The sequence below is a fragment of the Cupressus sempervirens genome, chromosome 3 (genome assembly GCF_028749045.1).
Source record: "Cupressus sempervirens isolate cs-2001-9-10 chromosome 3, ASM2874904v1, whole genome shotgun sequence".
In the NCBI taxonomy this organism is placed as follows: Eukaryota; Viridiplantae; Streptophyta; class Pinopsida; order Cupressales; family Cupressaceae; genus Cupressus; species Cupressus sempervirens.
Window position 1 is genome coordinate 477,922,052 of NC_143120.1, and position 19,162 is coordinate 477,941,213.

General features: G+C 34.8%; 1 protein-coding gene across 2 annotated transcripts in view; it reads right to left on the reverse strand.

Moving 5' to 3' along the window:
* Positions 1-497: 497 nt before the first annotated feature.
* LOC149567232 (uncharacterized) overlaps positions 498-19,162 on the reverse strand; it is a 101,163-nt gene continuing 82,498 nt past the window's right edge. Inside the window, exons 6-7 of one of the 2 annotated variants that reach the window (XM_089820413.1) lie at positions 1,350-1,411; positions 498-1,010 (exon numbers count right to left, since the gene is read on the reverse strand). In XM_089820413.1, coding sequence (XP_089676539.1) covers positions 890-1,010; positions 1,350-1,411 — 183 coding nt within the window. In that variant the 3' untranslated portion in view covers positions 498-889. Of the gene's footprint in view, positions 1,011-1,349; positions 1,427-19,162 lie in introns of both variants that reach the window. The other variant, XM_089820412.1, reaches the window with a different exon arrangement.

Below are 19,162 nucleotides of genomic sequence, written 5' to 3' on the forward strand. Positions count from 1 at the left end.
ACGACGTTTTATTTATGCTCCAGAATTTAGTGGGAAGAACTCAATTCTTCGTTGTCGAGTTAATATTGCAAAACATTTATTTATTGATGATGATTTTGAAAACTCAATTTACCGCCCCTATTTGTTTTCTCACGAGGAAATGATAATTTTATGCATCAATCCAGTTTCATTTGAGAAGATTGTAGATGATTGATTTCCCATAGCTTTTCTACTAATTCAGAATCTTTGTAGGCCTGTTTTATAATAATTTGCGTCTCTGGTTTGGTAGTTTAATGTTGAATGGTACAATTCAAATAAACCCTAAAATGACGGATAAACTTCTTGTTCGATTCTCTAAATTCCATCCACAAAGAAGTGAAACGGTATGATAACTAATAAAATGTGAACACTACCCACACCCATCAATCTATGAATATAACTCTTATAATTCCGAATCTCGCTCAACAATCTGGAGGACACAACTAGCACGCCAGTTGTCGATTTTCTACTCCTTAAAATCAAAGGAAACAATAATGGAAATATTTATGGTGAACACTGATGAAGTCTGTATACTTTACATGATGGGAATTTGGACGAGCAAGTGGATATTTACAGAAGGAATATTTGCTATACCCACATGTTCATAATTTGACGACATTCATGAATGTCAAACTATCCAGTAGAAATTTAAATACAAGCCAACCTCAATACAAATTTGAACACTACAATAATACATAAATAAATGAAAGCATGTCAGAGTGAAGGAATGGTCTTTGTTCCGAGTGGTGTATATTGTAACTTCCAGAAAAGAAGTTATCCTCTTCATCTGGAATGTCTACTAAGCATGAATTTTCCACTCACAAGTAACCTGTTTCTATGAAAATTGTTGAATACTTTTCATTGTGACCATTTATGATTGCAATGAAGTAGACACTTGGGGCAGCTTTGAAAGAATTGTGTCTGCAAGCTCCTCATTTATCTTTACTGGAAGGGGTGGCATTTGACTCATTATGCCAGGCATATCATTCATCCTGCAGCCCCTCAAGATTCACGAAATGTGAGTTGATAAATACTAAAAGAAATTGGTTTCGTAAATTTGGCATCTTCACATTCATAACATCATGCACATGGTAAACTAAAAGCACATGAAAAGTAACTTCTGCTTAGGCATCTCTTTGGTTTTATATCTCATATTCCAATTGCTTAAATGAATTTAATGCTATATATATATATATATATATATATATATATATATATATATATATATATATATATATATATATATATATATATATATTTTGATGGAATGACTTCGTATAAAGAGCTTAATTAAGCAAGACAACATATAAGTGCAATGGTTTGATTCTTACTCGTTTAAAATGGTAGCAATGTTGCTGCGTGTCCGACAAAAGAGGTCAATGTTCTCTTGTATCTGTTGAGGCAAAATCTGGGTACAAATTAAGAAAAACTCTATCATCTTTACATTCAGTAAAACTCTTCATATGTTCCAATCCTATAAGAATTTCTCAAAATAATCCATAAAATACATTCCAGATGGTTCCCAAAATACCCCATGAACCACCAAAAATACCCCATGAACCACCATGTATAATAGAATTTTCTGTCCGACATTATCTCACATATAATGAGAGCGAATAAAATCTCAAAACAAGAAACGGCTAAAAATAGACACTATATCATTCATTCAAGACAGCAATCATAGCTAAAAACATTCATGTTCGGTGTCCACTAAGGCTCTAACAAAATTAATAGCTCAAGATAATTTGTGAGAATCAGAAAGCTTTAACGGCATTTTGTACAATTTTACAGAAACTATGGGAGGAAAATATGTGCTTGATGGTGTATTTATCATTTATATACAACGGAATATGGATAACGCTTTTACAGACTAGAACAAGGAAAATGAATATTCAGTAGCAAAAAATTAGCAAATAAAATTTCATTCATAAAAATAATTATAATATGAAGAGAATATTATAGAATTTTATTCAAAACAAAGATCATCATCATGGAAAGATCACGTTCAGTGTCGATGAAGTTAATTTGGGGGAATAACAAAGCTTTCATTGTTTTGCATGTTATTAATTTTGACAAATTATGGAAGGGATATGGTGCTTAATGAGAACATAAGTTGCATTGTTCATAACTGAATCCTAAATTTAGTGTGATAAGATTCATAGATAAGAATGAGTGGCTATAGACAATTGATTGTTTAATGTACTTCACAGATCAGAACAAGGGAAATGAATATTTGCGACACAAAATGTTCATGCAAGATTTCACAAGTCCGATTTTTTTTTTTTTTTAGCAAAAAAGTGCACCTGATAAACTTTTTAATGTGACCGGTAGCGCTGGCGCGACACGCCCACCGGTACCACGAAGACGGGAGAGACCAGAACCCATGACCAACCCCCTGCAACAGGGAAGATTTAGCCAACCGAGCTAGGGCCCCCGCCACAAGCCCAATTTCATAATACACACGAGAGTTGATTTGAGGAATATAGGTGTACATATATAAAACAAGAGCTCTGTTTGAGCACAAGTCCCTGCCTATTATGGCATTTAGAAGGGAATATAAGAGTCAATAATAAGATAGTAATTACAGCTAAAAGTTCAATTTGAAATAAAGACAGTATTAACTTGGGTTAATCTAGTTATCAAACTTCTAAAGATGTAATAAATAATATTATAAAGTTCTTAGTTAAAGAGATATTAATAAGATTCATGGTCCCTAAATTGCCAAGTTGAAAAGCTTTAATTTGAAGCCACAAGAAAAAGATATATAAAAGTTAGTAACTATTTTTATATATGCCAATCATTTTAGATTTCACAAAGAATATACATAAATAATTATATAATAAATTTTTTAATATTGAAAGAGAAAATTTTAATAATCTCTAGAAAAAAATTAAATAAAAAATATTCTTATTATTGACTAAAATTGAACTTTAAAGAAAATTATAATTAAAAAATAATAATAATACAATATAAATATCTTATTACAACTTATAAGATATTTTATTAGTTTTGATCTAAAATGTTTTTGATATTTTATCGCTATTGTTGCAAGGTGCTTATACTCTTATGAATATCAAAGCTATAATTTTCACTAATCAATATTAAAGAAAATCTAAAATCTTAGCTTAATATTATATATATATATAACTAATATGTTTCCATTTTCCAATTACATATATAAAAATTCTTATATTATATATTTCAATATTTCAAAGAACAAAATTTAAAAATGTAAATAAAAAAATTAACTACAAGACTATTAATTAAATAATGGAAAAATCGAGAACATTCAAGAGACTGATAAACAGGTGCAACTCAGAAACGGAGCAAATATGACTGGAAGTGCCATGGGTATTACGTGCATAATTTGGGTGGCAACTCCAAGATTCCTGAATCATTTTTAATATATTTTCTTTGATTGTTCCCTATAAATGCTTTCAAATTTGTTTTCTTGCTTGTGTTTTTATCATCATGGCCTGAAAGATACAGAATGAGACAGGAGGGATATGGGAACCAATTTGTAGCTCAATTTCAAACATGAATCGAAATTTCCGAAAGATCTCTCAAATAATTTCAGGGTAATGTGGTGGCATACTGCAGGATTTGGAAGTTGACATGCATGGCATGTAGAAAGATCATAAATCAAGCTATAATTCGCTAGGAAATTTTGTTCGGGTCTTGTTTTCTCTATCTGACTGGCCACCGCCTTGTGCAAAATGGTGCCCAAATCCCTCCTCCCTCCTCCTGCAGGGCTGCCCGTGGTTTTGAGGAGAAGAAGTGACTCTGAAAAATCACTCAAGCTGAGTGTAGCAATTGGCAAATCCCACAGTTTCAGTAGAATCTTACAGACGCCATTAGTGGATATTAGCTTGAGAATAACTAGATTTCTAACTCCTGGTAGCTAGATTTAGCAGGGCTGATGCTTCAGGTTGTGGATTTTAGCGGCAACTAATTTTTCAGTGATTTAAAGTCAGAGAATCTCAATCATCCATCATTGCAACAGCTAACTGTATCTCATAATGGATTTGCTTCTCTCCAAGTGCCTGGAAATTATGGGACAATTACTGATTTTATTGTCGGAAATCTAAGCTTTACTCAAATTCAAGGCTCTCTCCGTACTTTCATGGCTACTATGTCAAAGCTTTCTTTGCTTTCGCTTCAGTATAATCTGAAAGCAATGTTACACCTTTCATTGGAGGAGGAAGTCATGTTACAGAGGAAAGCTTCTAGCACTATGAAAAACATTCTACAGATTTCGAAGAAGTTTCCAGAATTTAATTTATTGAATTTCTTGTATGGATAAATCAAAATTACCCTGGGAAAATAGGGGTCAGCCAATCAAAATTAAGCAATTAACATGTAAAAATTAATTTAAAAATAAACTGACTTTTTAGCTTTAGAAAGTGACTGATTTTAGTTGTAAAAATTAATTGTGACCTCAACTGAAAACATTAGTACCCTGCCTATACATAGGCAGGGACTAATAAACTTTATCATTTAAATATGTTAATTCTTGTTGAATCCTCTTTAACTCTTTACATTCCTTCAATTTTTCCTTAATTTATTGAAGCTATTAACTGATTTATTGCTTTTTCTTGTAATTGTTCTCATGATTGTTTCTTTTATTAGGTCTATCAGATTCTTGCAACAAAACATCTTTTGTATTAGGTACATATGCACATACGTACATACGTACATACATAGAGAGAGAGAGATGCACACACATACATACCTAACTACATTCGTATGTACGAAAGTACATATATACCTACCTACACACATGTCAATACATACATACATACAAAGCTACTTCAACTTCAAAACAATGTGGTTGTCACAAGGATCTAGTAGATCTTATAAAAGAAACAACCCCTAGAACAACTAGAAGGAAAAGCTATAAATTTTTCAATAACCTTCAATACATCAAATAAAAATTGAAGGAATGGAACAGGCTCTCATTCAAAGACATATTCAAAGAGTTAAATACAATTGTTATTAAGTATTCCTCAAATAAACTGTTACAGAAAATTGCAACCGCATTCATGAACATACAGAATGTCTTGGGAAGACAGACAAAGATGTGTGTTCTTGTCTCCCATTGAAATGAGATCAATTTTAAGATATATATCTTACAATTTTGAGCGGTGATGTCTTTCACATTAAAAGTAGTATCTCTTTCTAATTTCCCATTATCATGACCTTGCTTGATAGCCCTAAAATATCATTCATCGTAGGAGATAATAGAGATTAGATTTCTTTAAATGGAATCCACACACGATATATTCGCTAATATTTCTTATTACTATAATCAGCTCTTTAATTGCCGTATTGTATAGCTGGCATATCAACTGTTAACTTCATCCATCCGATCTGCATATCACTTATTTACTTGACTAATCTATTGATCACGGTACATGATATGTCTCCTGTCATATTTCTTTCCTGTCTACTTAGCACATCTTTCATACTCGGCATATCTAATGTTGTAACAATGAGCATCTGAGACAATATCAAATGGATTCCCAAATGTGTATCGAACTCTTCCATATCTATGGTCTTTTTTTTTTCTTCCATACACCTTTTGCAGATTTGTTGTATCGTTGTTGACATGGCAGACATGTCTCGATACAACCATTTCTTTGGTTTAGTGATGTTGTATTTAGGTTCTTTGTCCTGTTCCTTAGTTCCTTTCGATAGTCAAATATATGTCATCAATGTCTACATGTAGGCTTCTTTGATTTGATCTCTGCTTTCTTTATGGCTGGCATGATCATTTGTTCGATGCTTTGTATATTCATCGCTTCATAAACAAATCATTGTGTTATTTGATGTTTCAGTCTTTGATAATATATACAATATTTTCCTAGTTCTATTTTCTACATTTGCAGCCGGGTGCTTTGATACCATGTTGAGTTCAATGATTGTTTTCTGCAAATGTAATAACACTACCATTTTTCTGTGTGTTCTGAATGCAGATTTGGATGCTATATAAATATCCGTAGAAGAGACATGTACGATGGTTTATTAGTTAATAACCATTTAGACAATATTAACACACGTATATATAAGTAGATATAATAGAGTTTGTCTAATTAATGATTAACCAATAACAATAGAATGATTATCTCTAGGTCAATTCAGTCCAACTGAAGCTACGACATTAACACATTCCATGCCTCTTTATGATCTGAAGGGATTATCTTATGCAAAATTTATCCTTACATCAACTGGGTGTACTCATTTGACTCTTCTTGTCACTTCTGAAGATCAAATTGCTTCAAAGATCAGATTTCATTCTAATATTTACTTAGTGCTTCTCTGTAACTTCAACTCTACTGTTGTTGGAGTTTGAACTTAAAATTGTATTGAGTTATGCCTAAATTCTATAAAGGCAAAGTTTGTAAATATTTTTTGGATTCTTCTTTGGTACTTTGCAGAAACATTATGCTCTACAACTGTAACTTCCTTTTGCCTTTCATTAATGAAATATCTTGTTTTTACCTGTTCTTTTCATTCTACTATCTCGTGCATTTTATGTGCCATGTAGTGGATGTTTCTTTTCTATTTCTTCATTTGTATGTTGTGTTTAATCTGCTGGCAATAGTTGTAGAGTGAAATTTCTTTTCCTTGCAACATCTGTCAAGTTCTAACTTGCATACAATTTATTGGAAGGTAGTTTAGGATCAAGATCTGTGTATATTGGGTCTTTTATTAATGTTTCATGCAACTATAGGCAGAGAAATGAACCATGTTTCAATAAGATGCATTACCCCCTTTCCCTTTCAGCATTTAATTTTATGCAATCCTTCTCCCTTTTCCCTCAGAGTAATAGTTTAGGTGTATCTTGATTGTAAGGAAACCAACCTTTTTTGGAGATTCAACCTCAGAGCACAAATCCCACACTTGGAGGTTGTTTCCATGTTCCACAAGGTCGCTTGGGAATAACAAGTCTAGCATAAGTGCGAACTTTTGTGTCGACAGTTATCTTTCAGTGCCTTGAGAATATGATAATTTTGAGTTGTCTCCTTTGAAGGAGGAACCTTATTGACATCAAATGCCAAGTGTATGTATGACAAGGCATTATAGTCATACAAGACCCTGAAAGGAGGTATACCTATCGACATATGGAAGGTGGTATTGTAACAATACTCACCTAAGTGAATCCATCTAACCCAAGCACACTACTTCCCTAAACATAGTTTCTAAGGTGGCCCTCAACCTATTTGATTACAATTCTAGTTTGCCTATCCATTTGAGGATGGTTGCTAGTGCTTGGAGTTAATTTTGTACCTATCAAATGGAAAAAATCCTTTCAAAACATATTGATGAGTTTACTGTCTCAATTACTAACAATGGTCTTAGGTAGACCATGTAGCCTGAACATCTCTCTTAAAAATAATTCCGAAACCTGAGGTGCTGAAAAATTTGAAACAATGGCAAATAAATAGGAATATTTTGGTAGCCTATCTACAACTACAAAAATACAATCTTTCCCTTGAACTCGTGGAAGACCTATGATAAAAGCCATTGATATCCCTTCCTATTTTTTCTCGGGTATTAGAAGTGGTTGTAGAAGGCCTACATGGAATATGTGTTCTAACTTGTTTTGTTAGCAAGTCAAGCACTCTCTAACACATTGTAATACATCATCTCACATCTTGTGGTATTAGAGGAATCCAGATGTCTCACTATATCTGTATAATGTAGTGTTCTTAAAATATTGACCTTTAGTCTGGAATTGAGTACAAGATAAATTATGTTCTTGTAATAAATAATACCATCCATTATCGAATGTCTATCATCTTGGACATTGTCATCAACCAAATTAAAAGAAAATGCATTCTTTGCATACCCAATCAATAGTTGAGATTTCTAGTTGGTAGAAATCTCAATGAGAGCAAAGAGTTGGTTTACTGGACAAAGAATCAACAACATTTTTCTTGCCCTTTATAAACTCAACATCAAAGTTGTAAGCCTGATCCCTTATTACCCACTTGTATTGTTGCCCATTTAAGTCATTTTCCTCCAAAAAGTACTTGAGCCTCTTGTGATTTGTTCGGACCACAAATTTGAATCCCACTAGATATTGTCTGAACTTGGTTGGTGCACACTCAATAAAAAATGGCTATGAGAAGTCAGGTAGTGCTAATACTAGACATGTGCTCAGTCAAATATAACTTGTGGCTCACTAGACCACTGGAATGCCCCCTTCTCCGTAACATTAATCAAGGGGTGATGCCAACTATGAGAACCCTCACACAAACCTTATGTAGTAACAACACTACCCTAAGAATCCTCTCCATTTAGATATGTTCTTCAGAGGTGGCCAATCTAAAATTGCTTGAATTTTCTCTTGGTGTACTTCAACATCAGCTCCAATCACATGTCCTAGGTAGAGAATATTTGTCATCCCAAATTCACATTTGGAGGCTTTTGCAAATAGTGATTGTCTCCATGATACCCAAGACACCATCCAAATGTTGCAAATGTTCATCCCACAACTTGCTGCATATAAAGATGTCACAAAAAACAAAACAAACTTATAGAGTTGTTCTTGGAAAGTGTAATTCATGTAAGGCTGAAAAGTTGCAGGTGCATTTGAGTCCAAAGGGCGGGGCAAGGAACTCGAAGTGCCCATAGTGACAACGGAAAGCAGTCTTCTATATATCTTCTTCGCAGACACTAATTTGATGATAGCTTGGACAAAGATGTAGCTCATCAATCTTGGTAGCGGGGAACCTATTCTTTATGGTCTTGTTGTTCAAGGCTCTGTAATCTATGCACATGTGTAATGTCCCATCCTTCTTCACCAAAACAGTCGAAACAAAAGGGTTGAGCTAGAACTTGTGTTCTAGTTTAGTAATTGTTTGATTGTCTTTTCAATTTTCTTCTTACAATGACGTCAGTTTCTATAGGGCGTATAAACCTTAATCCCCTAATTTATGTTTTTCTTTGGATTTCACAGATCATCAAGGAATGTCAGTGAATGCCTGTTGGACCCATTTAGTTATGTGCACTGCTTCTAAATTCTATACAGGTTTGACCTGTACTTGATATGGATTCATGGATGTGTTTTGGTTTATTGACCTAAACCCATCTAATTTCTTCTAATTATCTTGGCCCTTTGTTTGCAAGTCTATAGGCAGAGCCAACTGGATACATTCATAAAATCAAGTGTTCGAAGAGACATCCCCATGGTGGAATCTATTCCACAAAGGAAAACCATTATCACTATTGCAAGGATGCTCAGCCAAAGACTTGGCAAGGAGAGGCGTTTCTAGTTTCCAAGAGATTATTGAAAATGATCATCTAGTTGACTAGGAGATTCTTATAAACAAATACAATCTCCCAAGGGCTCACTGGAGAACATACTCAGTTTTAAGGGAAGCATGTTCTATGTTAACTCTTCCTAGGCATTGTTGCACCATATAAGACATATATAGCTGGTTTAAGTGGCAAGAGGCAAGATGAAACCTTGCTCCATAATATTAAGGCTAAAAATATATATAACTTTTTGACTGACTGTAATGCTATTTTTATTCACTGTAACATGTGGAATGTTAATCTTGATTCTACTAGGGATAACTTTAAGAAAACACCCTTTAGGAAAAAGTATAAATTTTTGGCGTATCGAACATTAGTTCATAGGAAACAAAGTAATTTCTATTAGCTAATTTTATTTTTTAGGACAATATTTAATTTTATTGGCGATTTTTTTTTTCAATCGTATAAGAATCTTATAAAATTCTGGTGAATGTTTCATTGTTGATGAAAATTGTAGACAAAAGTACACATACCTAAAAACCATTATTTTATTATTATTATTATATTGAACCTAATTAATTATCAAACTTGAAGGTTAAATTTAGCACAGTTTTATCATTACAGTTTCTCTCCAAATTATTGATGGTGACTTTGAGGCAACACCCCTATTATTTATAACCGTTGGATGATCCTAAATCAATGGCCTAAGTCCTATTTCAAGCCAAACTTTTAAAAGAATACCAAGTTTTAAATTAAGTCCCAAAAATAAAGACACATGTCCCCAATCAAATATATTTTGGGGCAAACTAAGAAAAGGATAAAAAGTTTCATGGAAAGTCTCTGGAATAAAGATGCATGTCAAATATACTTACTCAACTTATAACTCAATTTTGTACCAAATTTTGGCAAATATGACCATCAAGTAAGATAAGCCTTGGAAATTGTAGGCGAAAATATTTTATTTACCGCATGGAAGTATTAGATTCCATTGGCGAAGTCATCACTAAAATGCAAATACTTTTGTATTACTATTGGCAATTGGCCTAAGCATGTGACACAATTTTTGTAAAGTGCGAGCGACATGGCCACCCCAAAGTGAAAAAAAAAAGCCAAATTTGGGCACCGATGAGTAAGATTAGCCAATTGGTGAATATTAGCCACTAAAGTTATCCTTGTCTACAACTTGGACCAAGGTTTTTGACAAAATGTAGAGTAGTATAGTGGAGCCTAGAAAGAAGTGTTTCTTTTGGCAGATGGTTATTCATAGGCTAAGTCACAAGGTTCGAGTTCGAATTTAATGACTATGAAGTTTGGATGAAGTTCGACAAGTCAAAGAATTTGACATTAAGTTTTCAAAAAAATAGAAATATATGCTATTTTATTATTACATGTTGTAATAATTGATAAATAATATAAGTATTGACATTTTCAATTATAATATATGCTATTAATTATTATATAATTAAAAAATAATTTTGACATGCTTAAAAATTTGATAAGTAATATAAAATTAAAATAATAAGAAAACATACAATAATAAATATTTATAACTATTAACTAAACCTATTAAATAATCTTGAATGTTAAAAATCACTATATCATACCCTAAACAACCAATGGAGAGGAATGGAAGCGGAATTTTGTTCAAATGTCGTTGCCGACAAAGAGGATTGGAAGCTGAGTTTTCTTCAAACGTCATTCATTGCAGGGCATTCAAGAGATGCTGAAAGCAGACGTCAAAGCAGATAAGTTAAAGCTGTGAAAGCAGATGAGCAAGCAAATGGTAGAATGTGTAACGAGGCGGGAGAATTTGTAACTCACAACCTGCAAAATGCACTCATGGTTTCACAAACGACGACCTACAACCTGTTTTAGACGAATTTAGGATGAATTTATCCGAAATTTTTAATATTTTCTTAGGTTCGCCGAATTTGGAACTTGGGGCCGAAAATTCGGCGAACGTTGTGACATAGTTCATAGGTGTCTATTAGGCTACTGTCAAGAGATCTGAATATTTGCAGTATTTGTAGAACCCCAGCAAATATCAAGCACATTTATTTTGACTGTTTCATGGCCAAAGAAATCTGAAATACTTTTGCCTTTGTCATCAAAATCTACCCTAGATGTGGCCACTAGCTATATTCAAGGCCTTAGAAAAGAATATAATGTTTTTTTCTCATAAGAATATATCACTTATTGAGTCTTTGAGGAGACTCATATGGTATCATGTGAATATGCAGGTCACAAAAGCCCTGAGGACCATGAGGACAAAGTTTGAAATACTGCTTCAGAATGACAACACCCATATTTTCACATTGGAGAAGTTGCAGGATATACATGGACCAGGCACACAGAGGAAAGCAATGCCTTGGAGGTGGCATTGTAATAATTCATGTCTGAAATTAGAGGACAGAGATAGGGTAGTGGACAGCAGCATATTGATGAGCAGCCACAAGGAGAAGGAATGCCAGAACCTGATATTAGTGTACCTTCTGCTGACTCAGTTTTGCATGTAAATGTTTTGTAATAATTTTAAGAAACTCTTGTCATTGATCATGTAATGGAACTATCGGGAAGGTTTTGTATTAAGTTTGATTGAATACTCAGAAGCTGAGAACTAACAGAGATGATGTATTTGGAATGATGTATTTGGATTCTTAAATAATATTTAATAGAAAAAAATAATGCCAAAGAAAAAGAAGAGGGGATTTTAATGACATCCATGAGACTAACCAGTCTAAGAAACCAAGAAACAATGTCAATACAATTTTTATTTTCTTTTGATGTCAGCTCTTCTATTATGAACCTTGATCAAGAAAAATAGTCAATTTATGAACCTTGGCCTCCTCAAATAGCTCAATCAGACCGCCCACCTACAAAATGTTTTCAAACTGAACAATGAATATCATCATCAAAACACACTTTGTGATGAAGTGCCAATCAGTTTCAACCACCACTTAGTTGTAGAAAATGCAAAATATCTTCCCAATCTTCCTTGGGGACTGTTCATCTGCCCATCTTAAATCTATGATAACTCATTCTCCACTATGCAAATAAAATTGTAGCTTTCCCCTTAAGTGCTGCCCACAAATAGGCTTTTTCATCATGTTTCAACATGGGGATGAACTCGTATTATAGTGCGCATTTGTGAACCAATATATTTTGTCCATATGGCAATTCTAAATTTTTCTAATACAACTTTTTTGTCTCTGCATTAGTGTTAGTGTTGGAAACATGAATGCTGATGATATTCCTATGGCAAAGTATTGTAGATATGTTACTATGATGATATGTTACATTCATGACTGAGTTTGTCATTGATGTCAATGTATCAGTCTTCTGTGGTATCTAATAGAAGAACAACGGAAAGATCAAGTTGGTACGAACGACAAGTTGAGTGTTCTCACTATCCAAGGTTATATGAGATACTTCTAAGTATCTAGTTTATGCAATTAACATCGGATGAAGAAATGTTAAGTATGGAAGAAGTTATGTAATTTTTTGTGATGTTTATTCTAAGATAGAGTTTACAGAGGCATGTTTTGGCAAACTTGTCATACCTCTTAGCAGAATTGTTATTCTGAGAATTGAGGTTGAGGATGTGAAGAAGACATGTTGGTGATGATGTTGCTAAGCTCGCTCGTCATAATATTATGTGTATGGAAAGATATTCAAGTTGCAAGGCAAAAAATTAATGTTATCGCTAAGTGTAATGTGCTCTTAATGTGGTCCTATGAAGATTAATTGAGAAGGTCTAATAGCCAACTTAGGGAATTGTTTTATGGACTCGATATAAAGGAAGGACATTTTCCTTTATCATAAAGTGTGGATGTGGAATGAAATGACATGGAGAAGTGATTGTAAGCAAGCAGAGAGAGCAGAATGTGAAGTTGAGCAGAGCAGAGCGGAAGTGAAGGAAACTTCATTGCCGAGGTTCTATTGTGTGATCCGAGGTTCGTAACCTAGTCTACAAGGTCTAAAAGTGATTGGTCTAGTTGATAGGGCAGAGAAAAGAAGAACATAACAGTAAATTACATGTTTGGGCAGTGAGCTCTTCTTGTAGTTGAAATTGCATGTTTGGGCAGTGGGCTCTTCTTGCATACATTATACTACAACTCCTAACAGGGTTGGAATCTCCTAACAAGGATTCTAAGTCTCCTAACAGGGACTCTATGTACTAAATGTTGTAATAGACTCCTAACAAGGTCCATCCTCTAACAAGGAATATTTATATTAGTACATCATCTTGTGGGCATCATTCCGACCGAGGATTTCCCTTTGAGCAAGGGTTTCCCTAGTTAACATATTTGGTGTAATTGTCCATGTGCATCTTGTTATGATTGTTGTTTACTTTGGTTGAATGATTAAGATTATTTAAGGAAGATAAATGTTTTAATTGTTGGAGATTTGTTTCTTGGTAGAGTATTGTTTCTAACAATTAGTACCAGAGCATCAGGTCCTTGAAGATAAAGTTTAACAACTTTGGGAGATCCATGGCGAGCATGTTCAAGAAAAATAGTCTGAAGTTCAATGGAAAAAATTATGACAGATGGAAGGAAAAGATGAAGACACATCTGTTGTGTATGGGTCCCGGATATTGGATCTTGACAAAATCAGCAAAGACAATCATTGCTGAAAAGGATTTGGAAACTTGTACGGATGAAGAAAGGGATCTTTTTATGTGTGACACGAGAGCCAGAGAAGCATATTGACTGCACCTGCTGAAATTGAATACAATCAGGTAAAATCACTTGTTACTTCACATTTGATTTGGAAAGCTTTGAAAACTAGTTTCGAAGGTGATGCACATTCTAAGAAGTTGAGGCTACAAAGTTGGATTTGTGCATCTCAAGATGCTAAAATGATGGAAGGTGAATTTGTACGAACATATGTAGGCAAAATATCAGAAATCATTGTAAGTATTAAATCTCAAGGAGGAACCAAAGAAGATGATGAGGTGATATGGAAGATATTGAAGACTTTAACACCACCATTTAAGCCAGCAGTTCAAATGATACAGTTGTTGATATCTTGTACCAAAGATTTTACAAAGGAGACATTGCTTGGAAGACTTGAAGTAGTTGAGAATGAACTTAGACAATCCGGAGAATCGACTTGAACAGAGACAGCTTTCAGTGCCCTGAATATTCAACCTAGTCTATCAAGGAGCACAAGTGCTTGAGGAGATTTTGCTAGCAGCAGCAGATCTGATGAGGATAGAAAGATTGAAGAAGTAGCCCTTTTGGTAAGAAGAGAAAAAGATGGTAAAAAAATCTTTAAATGTTGGACTTGCAATGAATTTGGTCATTATGCATCTAAGTGTCCTAAAAGAGAGAAAAAGTATAAAGTAAATTACAAACCTAGAAGAGATAGAGTGTGTGTGTGTGTGTGTGTGTGTGTGTGTGTGTGTGTATCTAAGTTTTATGATTGCCTCTAATTCATATCAGGTTGGTTGATGACACTTGTTGTTACATCGATCAAGGATTGGGTTCCTCTCACTGATCTTGTTGTGTCTTAACTTCATGCAAGCATCTGATAATGAATCGGGTTGTATATGATCTTAGACAAAGTCTGATTATAATCGTTGTGCATTTTGGATATATACAATGTTTGTATCACACCCAATAAGTATCGGGCGTGTTGTATTGTTGTGTATAACACTCGATAAGTATCGGGCTTGTTATCCTTAACTAATTAGAGCTTACAGTATGAATCATGACCAGGTAGGGTCATGACACTACGTGGCCTTTGACCAAGTAGGGTCATGACTCTACGTGGCCTTTGGCCACGTAGAGTCATGCCCCTACGGAGGCATGCCTCTTCTATATAATACATATGCTCACCAAAATTGAAGACAATGCAATATCAAGTACTAACATATTTGCAATCCCAAGATCATTCTTTAACCTACAATTTCAAAGTACAAATTGTCAGCATTGGCCATTGAAGATTTATACATCAGCATTAAGAAAGGTAAGACTGTAATTATCTTTACCAATATTTCTATCAGAGATCCTGTATGCAATAACATGGTATCATAGCCATTCTAATAAGAAATTATTACTCAATAATTACAGTCCTTTTGATAAGAAGTAATTATTTAGAAATTACACATATTTATTTACAAAACTCAAAAAAAGATCTTCAATCTTCTCAAATCAAAATGACCAACCACATAAGGCTAGAAGATAGGTTGGAAGGGGCAACAAATTTTTCTTCATGGAAAACTCATGTTATGATTATTTTAAGAGAAATGGAATTAGAAGAATATGTAGAAACAAATAAAGTCATTCTTGACAATGAGCAAGAGAAAACTACATGGAAAAGACATAATAACAAAGCTATGAAAATTGTCCGAGTGATTTGTTGCTTGTAGTTTGTCGCCTCTTAGCCCTTGCCCAGGCCGTAGGTTGCAGGCTCCTTTTGCTGCTTGTTGGTTGCTGGTCCAGGGTGTGGGAGCGGTTCACTATGCCTCCTGCTATTGGTTCTGCTAGATCTGGGTTGGTTTCTATGCCTTCAAGGGGTAGAGCTGCCTCTTATGCCGATGTGGCTGCATTCGAGGCGAGTCTTCATGGTGTTGTTCGAGCTACTCATTCCAGGCCTTCTCGTTCTTGTGAAGTTTCCCCTGTAAGTGTATCAAATCCTATAAGGGTTCTTTTGGACTCTGATACAGCCAATGATATTTATAGTTCGGTAGAAGAGCTCTCTATCTTTGTTGCTATTTTTCGCTTTCAGGGTTTTTGGCCCTCTCTTGCTAATCTTCATGCTTGGATTTCTAAGCATTGAGAACCAATATTAGATCGTGATGTCCACATCTTTCCAATGGCTAAAGGATTTTTCATAGTAAAGTTTAAAACTATTAAAGACAGGAAGACTATTTTGTGCAATAACAACTTTTCATGGGAAGACAGATTTCCACTTATGGCCAAACCGTGGCATATGGGTTTTGATCCACTGAATGAATCCTTTAACAGGGTTCCTATTTGGGTCCGGATTCTGAATCTCCCGATGCATCTCTGGCTAGATTCTGTTTATGAAGCTATTGGGGATGCTATTGGTATTTTTTATATGTAAACTTAGACACTTCGGATATTCTCCATTCGACGTGTGCTCAAATTCTTGTAGAGATGGATATTTCAAAGGGCCTCCCTGAAAAGGTTTGTTTGGAATCCCCGAGAAGCTCTTGGACCCAAATATTGGATTATGGAGGTATCCCTTTTCGCTGTAGAAAATGTCATCTGACAAGTCACATTGCTACTTGTGCTGCTGTGAAGACTAAAGCAAGGCGACCACCTTCCTGGTGGTCAGGGGCCTCTTCTAAACACTATACGGTGGTTAAGTCCATGGATGCACATCTGGATTCAGTGGATGACTCTGAGGATGATTCCTCTATCGATGTTCATTCGAAACCAGAGTTAGCGGAGGATGTCCAGTCTCATGGTCAGGTCCCTGTTCCTTCCCCTATCCCTGCACTAGATGTTCTTCCTGGTCCTGTTGGGGGCCAGGGCCCTGTACCCTCTCTTGCCCCCGCCCCTGTATTGGACTTTCCTCCTGGTTTAGTGGGGGCCAGCCGGCTATGGGCTCTTCTAGGGAGATAGTTGTTGTTTCAGATTCCCCTGGGCTCCATTGTTCAGTTTCTTCTGGGGATTGGATTGTTGAGGCTCTAAGGTGCAGGATGGTTGGACTGCGGTAAAAGGAAAGAAAATTAAACCATTTGCTCCTCCTTTTGAAATGTACCTCTGATCATGCAAGGGAGGTTCTAAATCAAAGGGCAGATCGTGAAATTGTAGTATTTGGTTCTCATTTGCCTCCTAGTTGGATCTTTACTTTTGGCTGGTGATAGGCTTTTCTGTCACCTTGGTTACCCTTTGTTTGGGGGAGTGACTAGTTTCGCTTTTGTCTGCTGTATTTTTTGTATCTACACTTATTGAACATCTTTAGACTTGTACAGCGTTTCAGGCACTCTTCAAAACTTGTTTTACTTAATCAAAAGAAAAACAAAGCTATGAAAATAATTATATATTCTATGAAAGATTATATTCTCCCTTCAATCTCAAATCTTAATACAACATTTGAAATGTTCTCTAAAATTAAAGATACTTTTGAGATTAACAATACTAGCAAACTACTGACATTAAAACAGGATTTGTTATACATTAAAATGAACAATGGAGAATCTATAATGTCATATTTTCTGAGAATATTTGAACTAAAATATCAACTTGCGACTATTGGTAATCAAGTTGATGAAAAGAACTTCCCGTGATTGCCCTAAGAGGTCTTCCCATATCTTGGGAAATCCGAAAACTTTATCAGAGGTCTAAGCTCCCGACTTGAGCTTCCTAAGTTCAAATCTCTCAAAAATGAGTGTGCTCAAGAAAAGTCAAGGTTAAATTTCTAGGGGGATAAGTCTAAACCAAGAGGGAGATATTCAAGCACTTCAAGTAAGTACAAATAAGAAAAGGTCATTTAGACGAAATAAAAGAGGATCAAATAAACCATATAAGAAAACAAATTGGTCTAAAGTGCAATGTTTTAAATGTGACAAACTTGGTCACTCACATAATGTTTGTCCTAAACGAAAAAGAATTCAAGCAGCCCTAGCAAAGATAAAAGAAGAAAAGGAGGAAGCAAAGGAGTACCATGGATTGTATCTAGCATTATCCAGTGAATTAAACTCACATAAAAACACATGGATTATTGACAGTTGAGCATCTCGACATATAACAGGCTTCATAGGCAAAATTGAAAACTTCTCGGAATGCACCACAAAAGAAGTAACCATAGGAGATAACTCCACTCATCCAATCAAGGGAGTCGGAACCTACTCAATTCAACTAAATTCCGAGATCACTCTTCAGCTTGATAATGTATTATATGTACCTAGAATTAAAAGAAACCTTGTCTCTATATCCGGTCTCTCTGATCAAGGATACCGAATTGCTTTCCAAGAAGACAAAGTTTTGTCTTGGCCTAAAAAGGCTAATATCAAGAAAGTTGTCCCCATTGGAATTAGAGATGGGAGTCTATATAGACTTTGTAACCTTCAGAACTTTGCCCTATGTCATGAAACCTCTAAGACAACATAGATTTGGCATAGAAGACTAGGCCATCTCCATTTCCGAGCCTTACCATCCATAAATAAAATTGTAAAAGGCTTACCAAATCTTAAATCTGACCATGCAAAAGTTTGTAAAGGGTGTGCTCTAGGCAAAAATTCCAAGCAGTCCTATCCTAAAAGTGTTCGCAAATCAAAATCTATTCTTGAACTTGTTCACACTGACCTGTGTGGTCCTATGTCCACACCCTCTATAAATGGGTGTCTCTACTATATAATCTTTGTTGATGACTACTCTAGGAGAACTTGGATTTACTTTCTAAAACAAAAAGGGTTTAGTGAAGTTCTTTCTAAATTCAAAGAATTCAAAGCCCTGGTAGAAAATCAATTTGAAAAGAAAATCAAAATTCTTCAATCTGACAATTGAGGTGAATACATTTATGATATTTTTAAAGGCTTTTGCATTTCTGTTGGGATTAAGAGGGAGTTTTTTGTACCTTATAATCCTCAACAAAATGGAGTTGCAGAATGTAAAAATAGGTCAATCATAGAGTCAACCAAAGCCATGATTCATGATCAAAACCTTCATACTTCATTTTGGGCAAAAGCATTTAACACTGCTTTTATAGTCAAAACCATTCTCCTCACTCAGTATTGGATAACATTACTCCAGAAGAAGTTTTTACAAGAATCAAACCAGACCTCAGCCATCTTAGGATATTTGGATGTCCAGTCTATGTTCAAATTCCTAAAGAGAAAAGAACAAAGCTAGAACCATCCAAGAAGAAAGGAGTTATCATTGCTTACAGTGAAAATTTGAAA